At 40.4% G+C, this 18,229-nt stretch overlaps 1 protein-coding gene across 1 annotated transcript in view; it reads left to right on the plus strand.

The window, feature by feature from the left end:
- The first annotated feature begins 236 nt into the window (after positions 1-236).
- Positions 237-18,229, plus strand: part of VWDE (von Willebrand factor D and EGF domains) — a 38,473-nt gene continuing 20,480 nt past the window's right edge. The window contains exons 1-11 of the mRNA XM_074150160.1: positions 237-318; positions 4,378-4,562; positions 7,456-7,687; positions 9,360-9,425; positions 10,123-10,382; positions 11,941-12,030; positions 12,824-12,968; positions 13,649-13,863; positions 14,202-14,275; positions 16,285-16,558; positions 17,966-18,174. Coding sequence (XP_074006261.1) covers positions 237-318; positions 4,378-4,562; positions 7,456-7,687; positions 9,360-9,425; positions 10,123-10,382; positions 11,941-12,030; positions 12,824-12,968; positions 13,649-13,863; positions 14,202-14,275; positions 16,285-16,558; positions 17,966-18,174 — 1,832 coding nt within the window. The remainder of the gene's footprint in view (positions 319-4,377; positions 4,563-7,455; positions 7,688-9,359; positions 9,426-10,122; positions 10,383-11,940; positions 12,031-12,823; positions 12,969-13,648; positions 13,864-14,201; positions 14,276-16,284; positions 16,559-17,965; positions 18,175-18,229) is intronic.

Here is an 18,229-nt window from a genome sequence, read left to right on the forward strand (position 1 = left end):
GGAGCCGCCACCCGCGGCGGGGCCGGGCCGGGGGCCGGCGGGGAGGGGGGGCGGTCGGAGGGCCGGGCCCCGCCGAGGACCCCCGGCGGGAGGGGCTGCGCTAAGGCGCGGGGGTGGGCGCAGGGAGCCGGCCAGAAGAGCGCGGAGCCGCCGACGGTTCCCGGGAGCCCGGCGGAAGGGGAGCGGAGCGGAGCGGAGCCCGGCGGAGGGGGGCCGTCGTTTGGCGCGGCGGGGCCATGCGGGGGTCTGTTCCCCCATCCCTCTGGCTCTACGTCGCCCTGCTGGGGTGTCTGGCGGCGGCCAGACCCCGGCGGCGAGGTAAGAGGAACCGAGAGGGGGCGAGTGGATGCAGGAGGGGGCGCCGCCACCGGCAGGTGACCGGGGAGTGGGGTGGGGTGGGGGGGGGGGGGGAGCAGGGGGAGGCGGCCGCTCCGGGAGCCGAAGCGCTTGCCCTCAGCCCCCGGCAGGTTTGGAGGTAGCCCCCTGGCAGGGAGCGCTCGCCTTGTCCCGTCGGCTCGGGTCTGGTCCTTCCCCCGTCCCCGCACAGCGCTGGTGGTGTTCCAGCCCCACGGTTACTAGTTTCGCGGCGAGAGGCTTAACTTTATGAAGCGACAAAATAGGAGTTGTCATTGTCACAGCGCACCTGCGGGGAAGACCTACCGAGTGACAATCGGAGCCGAGGAATGTTAATTCCCCTGCTCTCTCCTCCTCGCTCTCTTCTCCCCGTGTGCTGGAGCACCCCTACCTGGCACCTCTGCAAGGGGATTTGCAAAACCTGTGCGAAAATCGTAGGGTATTCGTTCAAACTTATGACAGAAAGTGCACATAAAGAGCAGATGCAATAGCGTATTATATTGAGAACTACTAGAAAATATTCTATAAGCATGCGTTTTACATTGACTTCCTTTCCAAAGCCGCCTTTAGGGTGTGGATGTGAGTGCTTGAAAAGGTTAGTTATTCAAAATAAGGTTATTTATAAATAAATAAGGTTATTTATATATTCAAAATAAGGTTATTTATAAATAAATAAGGTTATTTATATATTCAAAATAAGGTTATTTATAAAGATATAAAGGTTATTTATAAAGATGTCTTAGTGTGTGCACATTGGTTCTATTTTCTTTGCTGTTCTGTGTCTACGCATATTATGATGTATTATGAGCATTTCTATTCCTGTTCCATTGCATTGCGATCGTCGTTGCTACAACATTTCTGATCCTGTTCTTTTGTACATCTCATCCAAGCACATGGTATCTTTTAGGTAAATAGTTACAGTCATTTTCGCGTTTTGCTTTAAGAGTCTTACCCTAAGTAATTACTTCAGGATAACTTCTTTCAAAAAGTGAACTTCTTTCTATTTTAGTATTCCGAGGGAATTGAAAACCACGAATAGGTCTGAGCACTTTTGTTGAATATGGTCCCAGCTCTAATTTCTGCCTTGGGATGTTGATATGCTGCATCCTTTGCAGTCAGTAGATGCAATAAAAAACACTTTCTAGATCAGAGCAGGCACTTACTAATAGCACTGTGTGTTTATCCATAGTCATTTGCCAGACCCTGGCCTTTGGGCAGCAGGAGATATAAACTGATAAGCCATCCATCCCGGAGGAATAGAGTTGCCAGTCCTGCCCCTCTGCCCTTGCCTTGCCTGTATTCCACGAGTGGCTCCTTTTTCCGTCTCTACTTGGGTGGGCACCCAGCAGTCCTCAGTCCCCAACTGCTCCGTAATGCTGGAAACATTAGGGACAGGTGGAAAATCATCAGCCCCTCCCTGCACATGGATTGGAACAGAGATGGGAACAGGGAATTGAAAAGCTCTTCCTTTGTAGAGCTCAGTTCTGCACCTGAGTGCCCAGAAGCAGTCATGGGGAGCCACTTAAATACCTTTTTTTGTGGAAAATGATCTGTGTTGATTTCAAGAACCTCCTTGACTTCTGATTAATGTGTGGTGCTCAGAGTACCTATTACCTGACCCAGTTTGTGGCAGTCATGGTACAAACCCCAAGGTGTTGGCAGAGATTTCCTCTGTATCTCTCCCAAAAGGCTCATCCTCCAGCACAATGCTATCCTTGTGCTTAAGATGTTGCAAAAGTTGGTTTCTTTTCTGGCTTCGGGTCACGTTTCTCAGTATCTGGCAGGACCAAGAAGGTCTGGGATGGATCCAGGCAAAACTCACTGTATTCATCCTGAAGACAGGCAGGAAAAAAAAATGAACCGGTGTTGTGCAACATGAGATTTCCAAGCAATAACTATGGAAACATTAGCATACTTCTAAAAAGGAAGAAAGAATACATGAAGAGCTGGATGACATTTTAAAGTGATGTGCATAATAAGAAGAAACATATAATTTGATCTTTAGTAGGATTTATAACCCTGTTACAAGTGAGTACAATCCGCTGTTTTAAAGATCTATCAAACGATGATCTAATTAAACTGGGGGGGGAAAGAAAATAAAGACTTGTCTCATGTCTAGCTTGATTTATTAATGGCAAAGGTAACAGATATTAATTGTTTCAGGAGTTGGTTCAGTTACAGGAAAGAAATCTGATGAGGGTGCTGCATGAAAGGGAGAATTCCAGAAAAAAAAAAAAAAAAAGAAGACAGGAAGAAACTTTCACCGTGGTTCATAAACTACTTGTGCTGTAGCTTGCTTGGAAAACATTTCAATAACACACATGGCTGACCTGTGATTCTTCAAGGGCTTTTCTTCAAATTCCAATGAAGGGTAAATTCTCGATAAGGTCAACTTGTATGGACACGAACAGCCTACGGGCTACTAGGAGTAACTCAGAAGTGCGGTGGTGGCACAGTCAATCACAGTGACTTCCATCTGCCCTTAGAGGACAGAAGATAAAGCTATTGTTACCTGCCCTGGGTAGCCTAAAGCCATATCAGATTAAATCTTCCATCTTTGAAAGGCTGTAGGATTCTCAAACTGTGCTTGAAAGAGATGAAGTCTGTTCACTCAGTGGGGCATCTTCTCCATTTAAAGGAGGGGAATTACCTGGTTTTGAAACTGTTTTATAATTGTGGTTGTCTGGGCAATAGCGTGAAAATTGTGGGAGATGATAGTGTGTTATTGCATGATTTGAACCAAAATTTGTTTGTAATCAGTGACATAAATACACCATGCAAGATATGGAACAAATACAGAAAAGCCTGGGAGAGAAAATAAGTTAAAAGTAGTAGTATTCAAAATGTAACATCATAGAGCTTTACTGCAGCTGCATTTTTTAAATTCATGAATAGCATAATAGTAGAGGCAAGAATTAAGATTAACTGTCATTCAGTATAACCTGAAATTCCATTCGTGGGCAGCATCAGTTGGTATCCAATTTTAAAAGCAAGGTAAATAGATAGGTATCTTTAAAATGTTAATTATTTATAAATATTCTCTTACTTTATTTTCCCCTACTTTCACTTCCCAGGCACATTCCTGAGCAAGAATGGCCACTCAGCATGTTGCATGCAAATATGCCATTAGTCAGAACTTTTATTGTCACAGTCTTTGACAGGAGTCGACTCAGTTGCCAGATCAGACTCAGAAATTCTGGCATTCTGCTTTATTTCTGAATGAATCTGCATTTAAAAAAAAAAAAAAAAACAAAAAAACCAACAACAAACCTGTCATAAAGACGTCTTCTGATTCTAATTCTTTATTTTACCTACCAGCAATTTTGAGATTTTTTTCTTTTGAGGCCACAAAGCCGCTTAAATGTCCAATAATATGTTTGACAGTTGTATTTACTTTATTAAAATTTAACATGTCAGTCATGCAGATTAACTTAAATTGTGTAACTGGGTATCTCCCCATTTCCATACACACTTCTGCTACGATCCACATGTATGTGTACAAACTGTATGCAACTACCTCTCATCCATTTGAGAGAATTCTTCATTTCATGCATAGAAACCCCATAAAGTGGTAGCCTGTTTACAAAAAACCTTTGGATAATCTTTACTCCTCTTAAAGTAACATTTTGACCCTCTCATGTATCTGACACCCCGTTTTTATTCGGGTTGTTAGGGTTCATAAACATCAGTGAAACTAGACAGTCAAAATCCAGAGAGAAAGTATGAACGTACTCCTTTCTGCTGTTTTTAGATCCAAGGTAAATGCCTAATGCGGTTATTAATTTGCATTTATTGTCCACTTAAAGAAGGAAAAGTTACCACATGATGAATTCTATTCAATTTTAGAGTGCTAAGATAACTATTTGTTGTTGTTACTAAGACTTCAATATGTTTTTCAATAAAAGTAGCTTCACATCATATTGCAATATATGCATATTTTCCCGTTAATAATACTTAACGTATTTTCTAACATACCTGTTAGGCGTTCCATCTTGATACTCAAACTACTCTCTTGCTCCACAGTTCTCGAATGCTCTCCTGGTGGACATCGGGTCCTGCAGAGCCCTTACCGAAGCGTTGATTTTGATTCGTCCCACCTCCAGCAATCAGCTATTCAGGATTTAATATGTGACCATTCCCTAACACCAGGATGGTATCGCTTTATGGTTTTCGATAAGCCTGCTGAGATGCCGACCAAGTGCGTGGAGGTATTGTTACAACTCATTTGGTTATTAGAAATACATATTTTTTTTCTTAAAAACTTTTCAGTCGGATCGGTATAAAAACAGAATATGGTTATGGAGACTGATGTGGAGGAATACAGAGTACCTATTCTCTCTAAATACTTTATTTAAAATGTGTTAACTGGACAATTAAGTCTCAGGCATTGAAAATTTTACACTGAGTAGGGAATAGCAGGGGATGATAAATTACGTCGCTTTTAGAGCACTCAAAACCGGTCATTTTTGGTCACTGCTGAAGATTTTCTCAGCGGCAGCAGAGCAGGGCTATCCTGTTGTAAAGCTGCAGCTATTTGATGGTCAGTCTGTTGGGAAGGCTGTGTGAATGTGGGATAAAGATTTGCAGCCATGAAATCCACATGAATCCAATAATTGTGGAGCTTTTAAAGTGATCACGTTAGAGAGAAGAGATTGCTCTTAAAATGACTTGAACTAACGGAGCTAACTGGGGATTAGTTGCCTTGTCATCAGCAAGTCCCCTAAGACTCAAGAATTACTTGGAATATTTAATACTTTAGACTTGTAAGGCTTTATTTTGGAGTGTGCCTACTACATTACTATTTTAAAACATTTCCTTGTTTTAAAAAAATTAAAATATCATTAGAATATTTTACCTGTGATTTCTCTAATGAATTGAAATTGCCTGGTCACAGTCTCTTAAAAAAGAAAAGAGAAGAGAAAAGCCCAACAATGAAACACTTCTATAGGAATACAAAACAGTTAAAACATAGTGATAAAATTAAACTGAGTTTATAGCAGCTCCTCTTATTTTTATTTATTTATTTATTTATTTATCTATTTTATTTTTTGTTAAATCTTTACACCAGTATAAAGCCACTGAAGTACCTTTAATGTGCAGCTGACTCAAGGTCAGCTCTGCTGTGTGTTGCAGAGGCTACTGTTAGCCAGGCTTTTATACCACAAAAAAAATAGCAAAAAAGTATCATTCCTGAAGGACTTTCAGTTAGAGTTAATACAAGCAAATTGATTAACTAGTTGTATTTTCTCAAAATGGATACTTCTATGCAAAGAACCAGCATGATAAACCGGGGGAAAAAATGGTGTGTTTTTCAGAGCAGAGGTTAGACCAGCAAAATAGCTGCTCTGATCATCTGGGAAAGTTTTGGAAATCTGACTGAAGTTCTCAGTGCTTAGTAAATATTTGGTAAAAATAGGCTGCCATCCTCATAAAGAGGAGTCCAGATGATTACAGTTGGAAAGAGATTGATTCAAAATTGACTCTGCAAATGAGATTTATGCATTGATATCTGCTTCTTTGCATCTGTTGACAAAACCAAGACATTTATTTTGAAATCTCAAAGTCAAAACATGAAAACCAAAATAAAATGAATGTCTTGTTTGGGAAGTTTCCTCCTTTCTTTCCCTTTAGGAGAACTTTCATTATAGCTATATTTAATCCTTGTCAAGGATTCAGACTCTGTTAAACAATCCATTCCATTTCTGCCTACTTCTCATTAATTCTGTCTGTCTGACGGATTGATGGTGGGCTCAGATATTCTAGATGAAGAAAGAAAAGTGAGATGAGTAATTGCTCAATGAGTCTGCAGTAGCCTTTAGACCAAGAGGTTTAAAGACAAGATGGTCTGAGACCTTGTGTCACTACCGGGTCAAAGAAAGGGATACTTGAAGTGATGTACGAAGGAGAAGAGGTTCTCAAAATCTCACAATCTCAGGTTTATAGTTTTCATGTAAATATTTTCCAAATGCTGGCTTTAACACACTGTGTCCTCCTAGGTGTTTCTCTTCAGTTTGCTTTCTGCAAGCACATGAGAGACTGGAGGTGATCTTTAACTCATTCTGGTAACCCACGAACCAGATTCCTCCTTTGTCTCCGTTTCTCAGGACTCATTTTTCTGTGTTCCACTGGTAAACTCTGGGGTCTGTTAACTCAGATTTACGCTTTGGGTACCGTGATTGGTACCACTGTTGAGTTGTGATCTGCGTGGCAGCTTCTTTGTTGTGAAGACCTCATGTTGCCACAGTGGTGAGGAGCGAAGGAGACTATTCCACAGCACACTTCTCACTCCCTGATAAAAGTGTCTTGCGTTTTTGGATAGGGCTGCAAGCCAGTAACCGTGCATCAGCTGGCCAGATCTCTTAGCTGAAATCCAGGAGGTTGGCTGAGCCTTCGGTCCATGGCAAAGGGTGGATAAAACATGTCCCCTTAAGCACCTTTAGTTGATATTCAGTGAGTGTATTGCCCTCAGGTGTGGCTCCTGGTTAAGTTCTTCAGGCACTAAACAAGGGGAGACTTTATCACTCTCTACAACTCCCTGAAAGGAGGTTGTAGCGAGGTGGGGGTCGGTCTCTTCTCCCAAGTCACAGGTAATAGGACAAGAGGAAATGGCTTCAAGTTGTGCCAGGAGAGGTTTAGATTGGATATTAGGAAAAATGTTTACACGGAAGGGGTTATTAAGCCTTGGAACGGGCTGCCCAGGGCAGTGGTTGAGGCACCATCCCTGGAGGTATTTAAAAGACGGGCAGACACAGTGCTTAGAGACATCGTTTAGTGATTGTTTCTGTCGGTGTCAGGTTGATGGTTGGCCTAGATGATCTGAAAGGTCCCTTCCAACTTACGCAACTCTATGATTCTGTGTTTCTAAATTACAGTCTTTAGAAACACAAATGCATTAGACTCAAAGAAGGACTTAAGCCTCTTTTGTGTGTATTTGTATTCAGCCTTGAGGAGGAAAATAAGCAAGTCCTCAATTACACTGTCTAAACTTTGCTAAAAGTCCATGCAGGAAATTAATTGAATACACGTGTACCTCTCGCTAAAGCACAGCAAGAGTTTGATACAGCATTAACCATTTTCTGATGTTTTTCTTTGGCGCGGAAGATGAATCACTGCGGTACTCAAGCCCCTGTCTGGTTGTCTCTGAGGGAGTCAGAATCCATGCCTCGCCCCGGTGAGATCAAACAGTTGACGGCTTGTGCTACATGGCAGTTCTTCTTCAGCACTTCAAAAGACTGCTGCCTTTTCCGAATCCCTGTCAGTGTGAGAAACTGCGGAGGCTTCTTTGTTTACTTACTGCAGCCCACCCAAGGATGCATGGGGTATTGTGCAGAAGGTGAGAAAATGCATGGTCTAACTCAATTACGTGCGTGTGTTGATGAGTAACTGTCTTTCTCTGGTATTTGGCTGAAGGGAAATACCTGGAAATAGTTATACCTGGTGAAGTTTCCTGTGATCCTTACTTTTAATATTGATACAGTAGGAAAATAATTTTGTGTAGTAAGGTGGGTTCACACCACCCCTTTTTAACTTGCATTTAGCACTCAAGGACTGTTCAAAGCACAGAAACTTAGGAATTGAAATTTTCATATAATGAGGTGGGGATATAAGACACATCTAGAAGTCAAAATTCAGAGTATTTTTACACTGACACTTCTGCTCTGCAAATACCCGAGACTGAACATGCATAGAATTACGTCAGAGTAAATTTTGTTTAAGAACTTGACTAAAGTGCATTTATATCAATTACTGTTTAGTGTGGTTAGGAATCTTTTTCTTACTGTACCTCTTTTATCATCATTCTGGAGAGTATACACATTGTTGCTAGAAGAAAAATTCAGCACAGAAATGCTCTATTGATAGACACTTTATTAGTACCATGAAAAAGAACCGGAGTCCTTTTGTGGTGTTTTGTTTTGTCTTGGGCCCTTGTGCTGCAAAAGCGTGTTGGTGTTCACAGCTCAAAGCTTCAGTATTTCATTATTCGTGCCAGATCTTTCAGATAACTTAAGGAAGGCATATTTAAATCCTTACACTTATAAATACTGTGAAATAGTGGCAAATCAGTGTAGCAGGAGATTCTCATTAGCTCGTGTAATACACTGTTGTGAAAATACCAGCAATATTTTTATGCATCATGCACTGTATTGCTCTAAGTCACGTTCTCTATTTCTGACTGTTTGCAAAAGCTTAACACCAAAACAATCAGTGCTGCTATATTGGACCGTCATTATACCTTTAGGTCCAATTCTTAAGGCATTCTCCAAGGGTTTATTGACAGAAAAAACTGCCAGAAATGGGACAATTCAGCATACGAGTGGCTGAAGCCACGAAGAACTCCTGCACTACGGGACTTTGCGTTTGCTTTGGAACATCAAAATCTGCTCTTCATTCTTTTTGGCAAACGGGGCTTTTGGTGTTGCTGCTGCCCTTTTGACTTAATTTGGCTGGACTGACTAACCTCTTCCTGCTGCTGTTACAAATGTGCTGGTATCTTCATGTTTAATCAAATTTCCACTTTTTAAAAATAACATACAAAATAGAAAACAATAGCCTTTTTCTTAGGTAGGAAGGATGATTTTTGTTCAAATCAGGGCTGCGCTGAATTTGGCTGTCCAGGGTTACAGTTAATAAATAAGCGTTCAGATGTGCATTTGGGGAGACAAAATATATATGCAAGGGAATAGTTTAATTCCTTTTTATTCACTAATGGTATCTATGAGTATTGGCTGGGTACCTCTGAAGTAAGAGATGCAGAGGTGGTAGAAAGTTCTGTACCTTCTTCCCAGGTGTAGCCAATCTGCTGGTGATTTCCAGTGCAAGGATTTGCACTGGCTGCGACCATAATTGTATAGGAATTACTAGAAGATTGCTTTTACTTTGCTAATTTACACTTCAATTAGTGTCTTGTGATATTTTGTCTATTTTTAACATAGGGCAATAAGTTAAGATCATTGATGTACCCACTCCGTATGTGTGTGAATATACAATTTAAGAACAATTTATAGTTGTTTCAGATGCAAAGCCACAGACCTGTGATCCTGAGGGAGCAGAGATTCAAGGCGTCTGTAGCAGTAAGTATTTTAGTTTGATTTTCAAGATTTTCTGTGCATCTGTGACCCAATAATGTCAACATTTAGTCATATTTTGTCTTGAATAAAAACATATTCATGTTATTGACGGTATTGCTCGGTCTTTGCCAAATGAACAGTTTGGAGGTCATTTCAGACCTTGTATTACAAAATTAGTTTCTCAGCGTAATGTTCAGAATAAGCCAAAATGTTAAAAAGTAGTTCTAATAATGCTGGTTTACAGATTACCTTGATTCGTTAGGAGTCAATCTACAAATTAAACTGTTGCTTATTCTGTTCCCTGTTACATAGCCCTTTTTTTTTTTTTTTTTTCTTTTTCCCTTTCTTCATAAGTAGAGAAAATATTCTTCTGTCAGGCAATTTCCTTTGCATGTTGCTCTCTCCTGTCTGTTAAAATAATTAAATATGTTTTGTTCCCTTGTTTGGGGGTCTTTCCCCCCCCTCTTCAGCACCTTCGTATGGGCTAGAATATAATCAGGGGCTGATCAAGAGTTTTAATAATTAATTAAAAATCATACACACCACCTCTGATTCTCTAAGCAATTAGGTAATATTTCCATATATGAAAAAGGTAAATATTATTAATGTATTAATGGAAAAAATCTATGTCCATGTCATTTCATCGGATACTGGTTTTTGCACAGAATAAAAAGCACAACCCGCACTTCTGTTTGACCAGGTAACCTGGCTCCTCCATCACCTCCGTCTGTGTCACCACCGCTGCCAGCCGTTCCTGAAGTTGTAGCACGGTTGATCAAAGGCAGCATTTACCTAAGGTGTACCTTTGGCTTTCCTTTTGCAAACAGCTCGGTGGGATTCATTGTAATCTGGTCAAGGCTTTCTCCTGAAGGTACCAAAGAGGAACTGAAACGTGAAACAGCAGTTCATGCATTCTCACTTCTAGAACTAGATGGAATAAACGTCAGACTTGGAGACAAAGTATGTTAAAAATAATTATAAAACTTTTTGTATCTTTTAAAATATGTTATTTCTCCTTCATAGCCATTTTATCTAAGGGCATATGGTTTCATAAATGCTCAGTAGACACTAGGAGTTACCAAAGTCAGCATTCCAGTGCCTTAGTGTGTGATTTTTCTTGGCAGAAGCATACTGCCTCTAGTTGCTGTTTACACCAGCAGTGCCCATACCAATGTGGAAACACCACAAAATATATCAGTAACTGTCACTACTGTTAAGGTTTTTAGACTGTCTCAGTGTAGTGTAGTGTGCCTCCAGGAGATAAATGCTAATTCAAATTGCTGCTTCTTCTCCCTCTACTGTGATTTTGTTTGGTACTCTAAATTAAGAGGATTTTTGGATGCAACTGCATCTAAGTAAGAGGCTATAAGAGCCAGAGATTGTGAGAAGCTGTGTTGTTGATTCATCAGACAGATTTCTGTTCTCTGAATCAATAATGAGCTCTGCTGCGTGATGTTTTTGTCTCCAGGATTGAATTTAAATGGTTTAATCTCTGCCATCAATAGGAGTGGGAGTACCTGCATTACCCTCTGTGGGAGGAGAATCAAGATCTAGGCTCTAATGGTAACTTTGAGAAGCTTAAGAACTGGAAAATCAATAAGCTTTTTACTTGTATATAACAAAATGCAGGTTATTTTTTCCTGGCCAAAATAATAAACAAAAATGAACGTGGTTGGTGTGCGTGTGGATGTGTGTTCAAGCCAAAGCCCGGCTGTTTGGATGGTTTATGGGCAACAATAGCAATTGCTAATCCTCAAAAATCCTTTGGGGACTTGGTGAATAGATGCCCGACGGTGTTAGCTCAGTGATGGTCAAAAGGAAAGGCACAGTCATAAACCACCCACTGCTGCTCTGAATCCTTGGTTTTCTCAGGATCTCAAAGGTTGTGTGTGTGGTCAGCGTGTCTCAAAAGGGATACAGCAAAATAAACAAACAAAAAATACAAAACCAAAGCAAAACCACAGTGTCTGGTAGCATGGAACTGGTTCAGTGGAGGGAAATCACAGTAAGTTCTTCAGCTTGAAGAAGATTATCCAGGCCCGTAACACCAGGAAAATAGTATAGTAAGAAGAGGAGAAGGAGGGGATGATTGTTTTGCGTAATCTAAGATCTAATGGGCACTCAGCAGAATTAAAAGGCAAAAAGGGTGAAATGGACAAAAAGAAGTAAATAACTTGTAATAAAGTATTTTCCACAAGATGTCATGGGGTGCAGAAATGCTCCAGAAGGGATTTGTTAAATCCGTGGAGACTTAGGTGCTTGTTAAACATGATGGTTTGTATGCGGCCCTTGATTCAAGAAGTCTCTGCCCCGCTGGTGGAATATACCGGGAAGAGGTCTCAGGATGCTCAGTCTATGTTTTTCTTAAGCATCACCATTGACAACTGGTAACTTTCTGGTGCAAACAGAAGACTGGGTGTGATGAATCCATCAAACCAACCCATGATGGCTGGGATTTGTCTTCACGCAACCACTTCATACCAAAAATGTGTTCTATTATACTGGTTTTGCCCTACAGGTCTACTGTAGCAGTTCTGCTTTTCTCATGGAGAAGCCGGATATGCAAAGTGCTTCTGTGGAGAGCAAGGAATTTTTTGCTGGCATTAAGGTAATTTTGAAAGAAAATAATGTTTTACTTTATCCTAGTAGGAATCTTTTTGAGTATTGCCACAGTAGTCCGTCCTCTGACTAGAAAGCACTCAAAATGTATTAATTGTGAGTTAAAAGAGCATGTTGTTGGCTGTAGTGAACTTAAATTTGTCAAACAGGAGAAGAGTTGAAGTTTTAGGCATCTGTTACCGGTTTCTAGTTGCACTTTTAGTTATGTATCTATAGTGAGCTGTGTTGTAAGTTTACGGAGAGGAGTCCCAGGAGAAATAGGGTGCTTCCAGATTATTTTGGGACATTGTTGCCTGTAGGTAGCCTCTTCCTCCCTTCCCCCAGACAATACACCAGACTGTTTGTATTTAACTTCCAGAAGGTACCCAGAGAATACGTTTTTGTGGTGGTAATGTGGTTTGCTAATTCCTTACCTTTTTAGCTAGCCTTTACTCTTGCCTTTTCCTTATCTTTGCCGCTTATTTCCACCTCTTCAAGACTCTTACCGCTGTGTCCCCATCTTCTCCCCAGTACGCCACTGCTCCTCAGACAATCTAAATTAGCCTGATGAAGTGGAGCAGGCTCTGCACCGTGACATTCATAAAATCATAGAATTGCCTGGGTTGGAAGGGACCTTTCAAATCAAGTCCAACCGTCAACACTGACAAAACCCATCACTAAACCATATTTCTAAGCACTATGTCTACCTGTCTTTTAAATACAGCCACGTACTCCTGGTTAGTAAGCGGTGCTGTAGTTTACTCACAAAGCTTGCATTTTAAGTACAATTTCTTCTGCGCTAGATACATCCGGAAACATATGATATATCAGAAGACGGGAAGGAGTACAGACTGGCAATAGAAAGCAGCATCCCTATTCCTTGTCCCGAGTTTAGCCAGCTTGAAAGCGACTGCAAAATCTCACTAACATTAAATACTGTTGATGAAGGTAAGCATCATCCTGATTTTTGTTGCATTTTGTATGTTTAAAGTGTTTTTTCTAAGTATTCCCACCAGTCTCCTTCTTTGGAGAAGCTGTTACATTGTAAAATACTTTCTAAAATATTGAAACAAAATATTCACAGACTGTGTATACTGCTGCTGAAAGTATGGAAGAACGTGTCCCTAATCCATCACTTGTTGGAGTTATCAGGTGTTTTTGGCAGCTATGGGTATCGGAGCCATATTCTTTCACTTGGATAGACGGAATACTTGCAAAGTTTATGATTCATTTCATTTTGTTGACCTGTTGCATTGCAAGTATTGTATATGCAGTCGTGAAGTTCTTGGTTTTTACTATCATGACTGTTTTCGGTAGTTCCACAAGCACAAGTCCTGTGAACCCCAGGAGGAGCCTTGCCTATGCAGACAACTGTTTTTATGTCACATTAACAGGCCTATCGTGATTTCCATTTGTCTATCAAAACTGGAAAATTCAAACCCGTGTTCTTGGGTGTGTGTATGAAGATGTAGAGAGGGAGTTTTGCATGACCAAACCCAAGAAAAATGCACAATTATTTTAATTTATGAAAATGTTTGTAAATAAGTTAGTATCTGTATCAACAGTAGTAATCAAACTGTGACTGACTTAGAGGAAAACTCACTAATGATGTGCTTTCATTAAAACAGGTAAAGAGCAGTTAGGTTTAAACTTGGCTCTTTCTTCTTGTCATGTGGATCTTCTCCAGAAACCCTGCAGTAACGGAATCTGTAGTCAAGCTGTAATTTATTTCACTGCTGTGACAGACTTTATGCAGGATGGAGATAGAATTACCAGGATTGCAGTGGAACCTATATCCAGCGAGAGCTTCCTGTGGAATGGCTACGTTCCAGAGAGCACACAGGTTGAAAATCTTCATGTTACGCTCTGTCAACTGGCCGGAAACGCGGCTGATGTTAATGAAGCTTCTATTTCAGTTGTGATTTGCTGACTCACATCAAGATTTCCAAGTGGTCATTTTTCCATGGTTTTACTTTCATTGAAATGCTGTGTTTTCATTTGAATTTTTTTTTTTTTTTTTTTTTTTTTTTTTACATTTTAATACTGATATAACTACTCAGATTGGTTAAAAGTATAATATATTTATTAGAATGTAAACTAGTATCATAAGATAAATAATGTGCTGGAGTCTGTTTATTTCCTAATCTAACACGGTTTACTGTGTGTTGCTTTGTTTTGAAGATTACGGTAAAGGATCTGCCCACTGCCTACTGCTACTCATTTACAGACCCTCACATAATTACATTTGACGGAAGGTAATCGCTGGATCGCTGCTCTTAATTTTAAGTGTGGTGGGATTTTTTTGTGGGTGGTTTTTGTGGGCATTTTTAATTATTTATTCATTTTAAATCTGGGCTGGTGATACAAGTTAGCTGTAGTTTTCCACAGCTGCACTCTGTACTTTACATTCTTTCTTGGAAAGTAAGGATAAACATTCTTTAGTTAGTAAAAGCTTGTCAGTGGTGATAATGTTTGTGAAATTTGTATTTCTAAGTGCAAGTTTTGGGCTGTGGCAAGAGAGTGAAGCAAATGGACTGTTTTCCTTTATAGAGGAGTATGCCAAGAGAGCAGGGGTTGCTGTACTGTCTGTTGACTATGAAAGATAGAAATGTTATTAAATATGAACGGTGATAAAATGATCGATGAGGCAAAACTGCTTTGATGCCAAGGTTTTTCCAATCTACAGCGTAGTTTCCCTATTTCTAGGTGTCGATATCTGAATCCTGGTAAGGATCAGGTTGCCAGAAGCTATTTGCTGCCCGTGTGCCATTGTGCTGAGTTCATTAATAGCATTGAAAGCCACTTAATCACTGCTGTCACTCGCACATCACTGACCTTCTTTCTGAAGTGAAGACAGCTTCCTTGGCCACAGCTGGCATGTTTTTGGTGTGCTTCTGTCTTTCAAAGTGTTTCTAATTCATGGAAGGTGTCAAAACAAACACGGGGTCCACACCTGGGGCATATATTCTCAGCAGAAGCCCATTTCTTCAAGTGGCAGGGTGACAAGAAGAGGATGTGTTGCCTCCACCCCACTACCCTACTCCTCCTGGGAACTTAATAACGGAAGGGAAAAGACAAGCTGCAATTGCTTCTCTGATAGCACTGAGACTAGAAATAATAATAATAAAGTCACTGAGTTATCCTAATCTTTCAGTTTCTCCTTCATTGGAAATTATAGGGATGGCTTCACTGGGCATTTTAACCACTGATGCGTTGTGATCAAGCTTTTTTATGAAGCAGTGGTTTTCTGTGATGTGGGCTGGCTGGAAGCAGGATGCTGTGGTGAAAAAAACTTTCTTTTTAAGGTTAAAGTCTGTTGCTACTTTATTTTACAAACTGAGGAAACAAACAGAAAAGGAACTGTCCTTACTGAATGATGGGTAATCCTCTGCAGTCCCAGTAGGGCAGCCATCTGCAGTTTGTCTGCTGGCCCATTATACGTAAAGCAAATCACCATTCTGCAATCAACAATTAACTGTCAAATGCTATTTATAACCAAGAGGCTGTTAAACTTGCAGCAAAAGTTTGGAGGTTTTTCTTTCTTTTCTTTCCCGCCTTCCCCCCAGCCCTTCTCACTGCTGAATCCTTAAATTGGTCATTTTAACTTTGCTTCAGGGAACAGATGGCTAACCCTAAGGAAAAGAAAGAAAAAAGAAAGCCGCTATTTATGGTTTACATCTTAAATAATTTTCAAATCTTGGGGAATAAGCACTCCTCATCTCCGTTTTAATAAAGCAGACCTTTTAAAAAGTATGTGACTTTCTAAATCATTTTGTCAAGGGTACTTAGGCAGCTTTCAGCAGCTGCCCCCCAGCTATGCACCTTATTGCTCTTGCTGCATGGATGTACTGCTCTAGAGACACAAAGGTTGAGAAGTGCCCCCCTGTTCCCTGCCAAAAACACTTAAAAAAAATAATCAAAGAATGGCAGTGGCTTCATGGTTATGTTTCCATTCACAACCATTGTCTACATACACTCCACTCATGATCCTTCTTTTATTTCTTATTTTTCTGCTGTAAAACAGGTTTAATTTTTTTTTTTTTTATTTAGAGCTGCGTGGAGGAAGATATGATGGTGTTTGTTCAGAACAAACTTGTGCGTTGGTTTGTGGGCTGTACTGTTTGGTTTGTCTGATGCAGGAGAAAGAGTTGCAGTGTCAAAGTTCTCCAATTAGAAATCTGTTTTAAGATAAAGTTGCCGACACGTGGCAATACAGTTATTTTTATAACCAAAGTGATATCACATGCTGTTCTTTTGATTCCAGGCTCTATGACAATTTTAAAACAGGAACATTTGTTCTCTACAAGAGTACATCTCGAGATTTTGAAGTTCACGTTCGCCAGTGGGACTGTGGAAGTCTTCTCTACTCAACATCCTGCAACTGTGGCTTTGTTGCCAAAGAAGGAAGTGATATAATTGCATTTGACATGTGCAGCGGTCAGCTACATGAGTCACAGCCACACTTATCTGTAATAAATAGAGACACAACAGGAAGCAATGTCAGAATCACTGAATCCTACCTAGGAAGAAAAGTAACAGTAAGTAGTAAATAATTGCTTGCAGATGTAATGCTGATCTCAGCAATTATTTTTTACCAATTCATACCAACTTCAAAACTAAAACATGTCTATTTTCTGCAATTAAGCAATGTTTATTTTACAATCACAGTCTTTTGGCCAGTGTTTTGCTTGTAAGTGAAGGATGTTGTCCTCAAAAACAAGGTTGTGTCAATGTGCACACCTTTCTGGAACCAAGCTGTCAATCACAGGAGACAACCCTTGTGTGGAAGGTGCAGTTTTCAGATTCAATATGCACTTATTTAGCAGCCCTGACGTTCCAGCATGAGATCTCTGTGTGCTCTGTTTTTGCTGGTGTCATACAGGGAGGCTGTGCATGCAGATAATGAAGTGTGCCAAATCACGTCCACAGAATTAGAAGTGGAGGTGGTTTCTCTCAAGTCTGTGGCCCTCGGATAAAACATTCACGTTTGCTTTTCTAGTTTCCTGTAGCTTTTTTTTTTTTGTAGATAGAATTGCTGTAGGACTCCACTGAACTTCAAATGAAGCAGAATGTAAGAATGAAGCCCTCAACTGCTCTTTAATCACTCTGTTGGTCTGGAAGGCAAGCAATAAAAACAGATAGGCCTTTTCACCTTGGGTTTGGCTATTGGTATCAGACTATTTTAAATATTTAACTTTTATCTGAAGCACTTCATCTGAAGGCCTCAGATATGATATATTAAGATGACATTAGACAATAGAGAAATTAAAGGGATACTTAGGAACCAGAAAAATTAGGTGACTTGCTCAGATTTGTACAGCAACTTAATAATAGAAACAACATTTAAACTTGCCATGGATTTTGTTCTTGAGAATTCTGCTATTTCTTTCAAGAGGTTGTAAAGTTGCCTGAAATTAAATAATGAATATTTGAGACTGTTCTGAGCTATCCAGAACGTTTAGGATCAGCTTTGCAGGTGGAAATTTACTCTATATTGAGCTACTAACACAGGGAATCGTGTAGCTGACAAAGGGAAAGTTGAGAAAGTTGCTGCCAGAGAGTCTGTTCCTATTGCCAAAATCATCCCTTTCCGTATGCTGGCATGTGAGGAGTCAGGAGCCCGGCTGATCTTGGATTCTCCGTGGTTTTGCAGTCACCGACCTTTCACAGTTACACCTGCTAACGATGGATGAAGCTTATGGACCTGTAGTGCACCATCTAGCTGCCTGCTAAGGTTGAGATGTGTCGGGTTTTTATTTACAGGGCTTCACAGGAAGAAGAAATAATGACATTTATCTGATCCAGAATAATTAGAGCAAGAACTCAATGGGATGCCTTTATACACCTGGCCTTTTCCCATTGTTCCGTGTCAACAAGCATACCTGGCTTTATTAGGCAAAATAAAAATCATGTTTCTCATGATGATACCATCAATCTCTTTTCAGGTTTTGTTTTCTTCTGGGGCTTTCGTTCGTGCTGATGTGAGCGAATGGGGAATGAGCATAACGCTTAGGGCACCCAGTTCAGATTACAGACATACCATGGGACTCTGTGGCACCTTTGACGGAAATGCAGAGAACGACTATCACACTGTGAACGGGGCGGAAATCCCAAACCATGCTAATGTTCCTTTTTCTTTTATTAAGGAATGGAGGTAACAAAATACTTCTGTTTCAATCAAATGACATCATTTTTTGGTTCAGCCTTTC

Source organism: Numenius arquata, chromosome 7 (assembly GCF_964106895.1).
Source record: "Numenius arquata chromosome 7, bNumArq3.hap1.1, whole genome shotgun sequence".
Lineage (NCBI taxonomy): Eukaryota > Metazoa > Chordata > Aves > Charadriiformes > Scolopacidae > Numenius > Numenius arquata.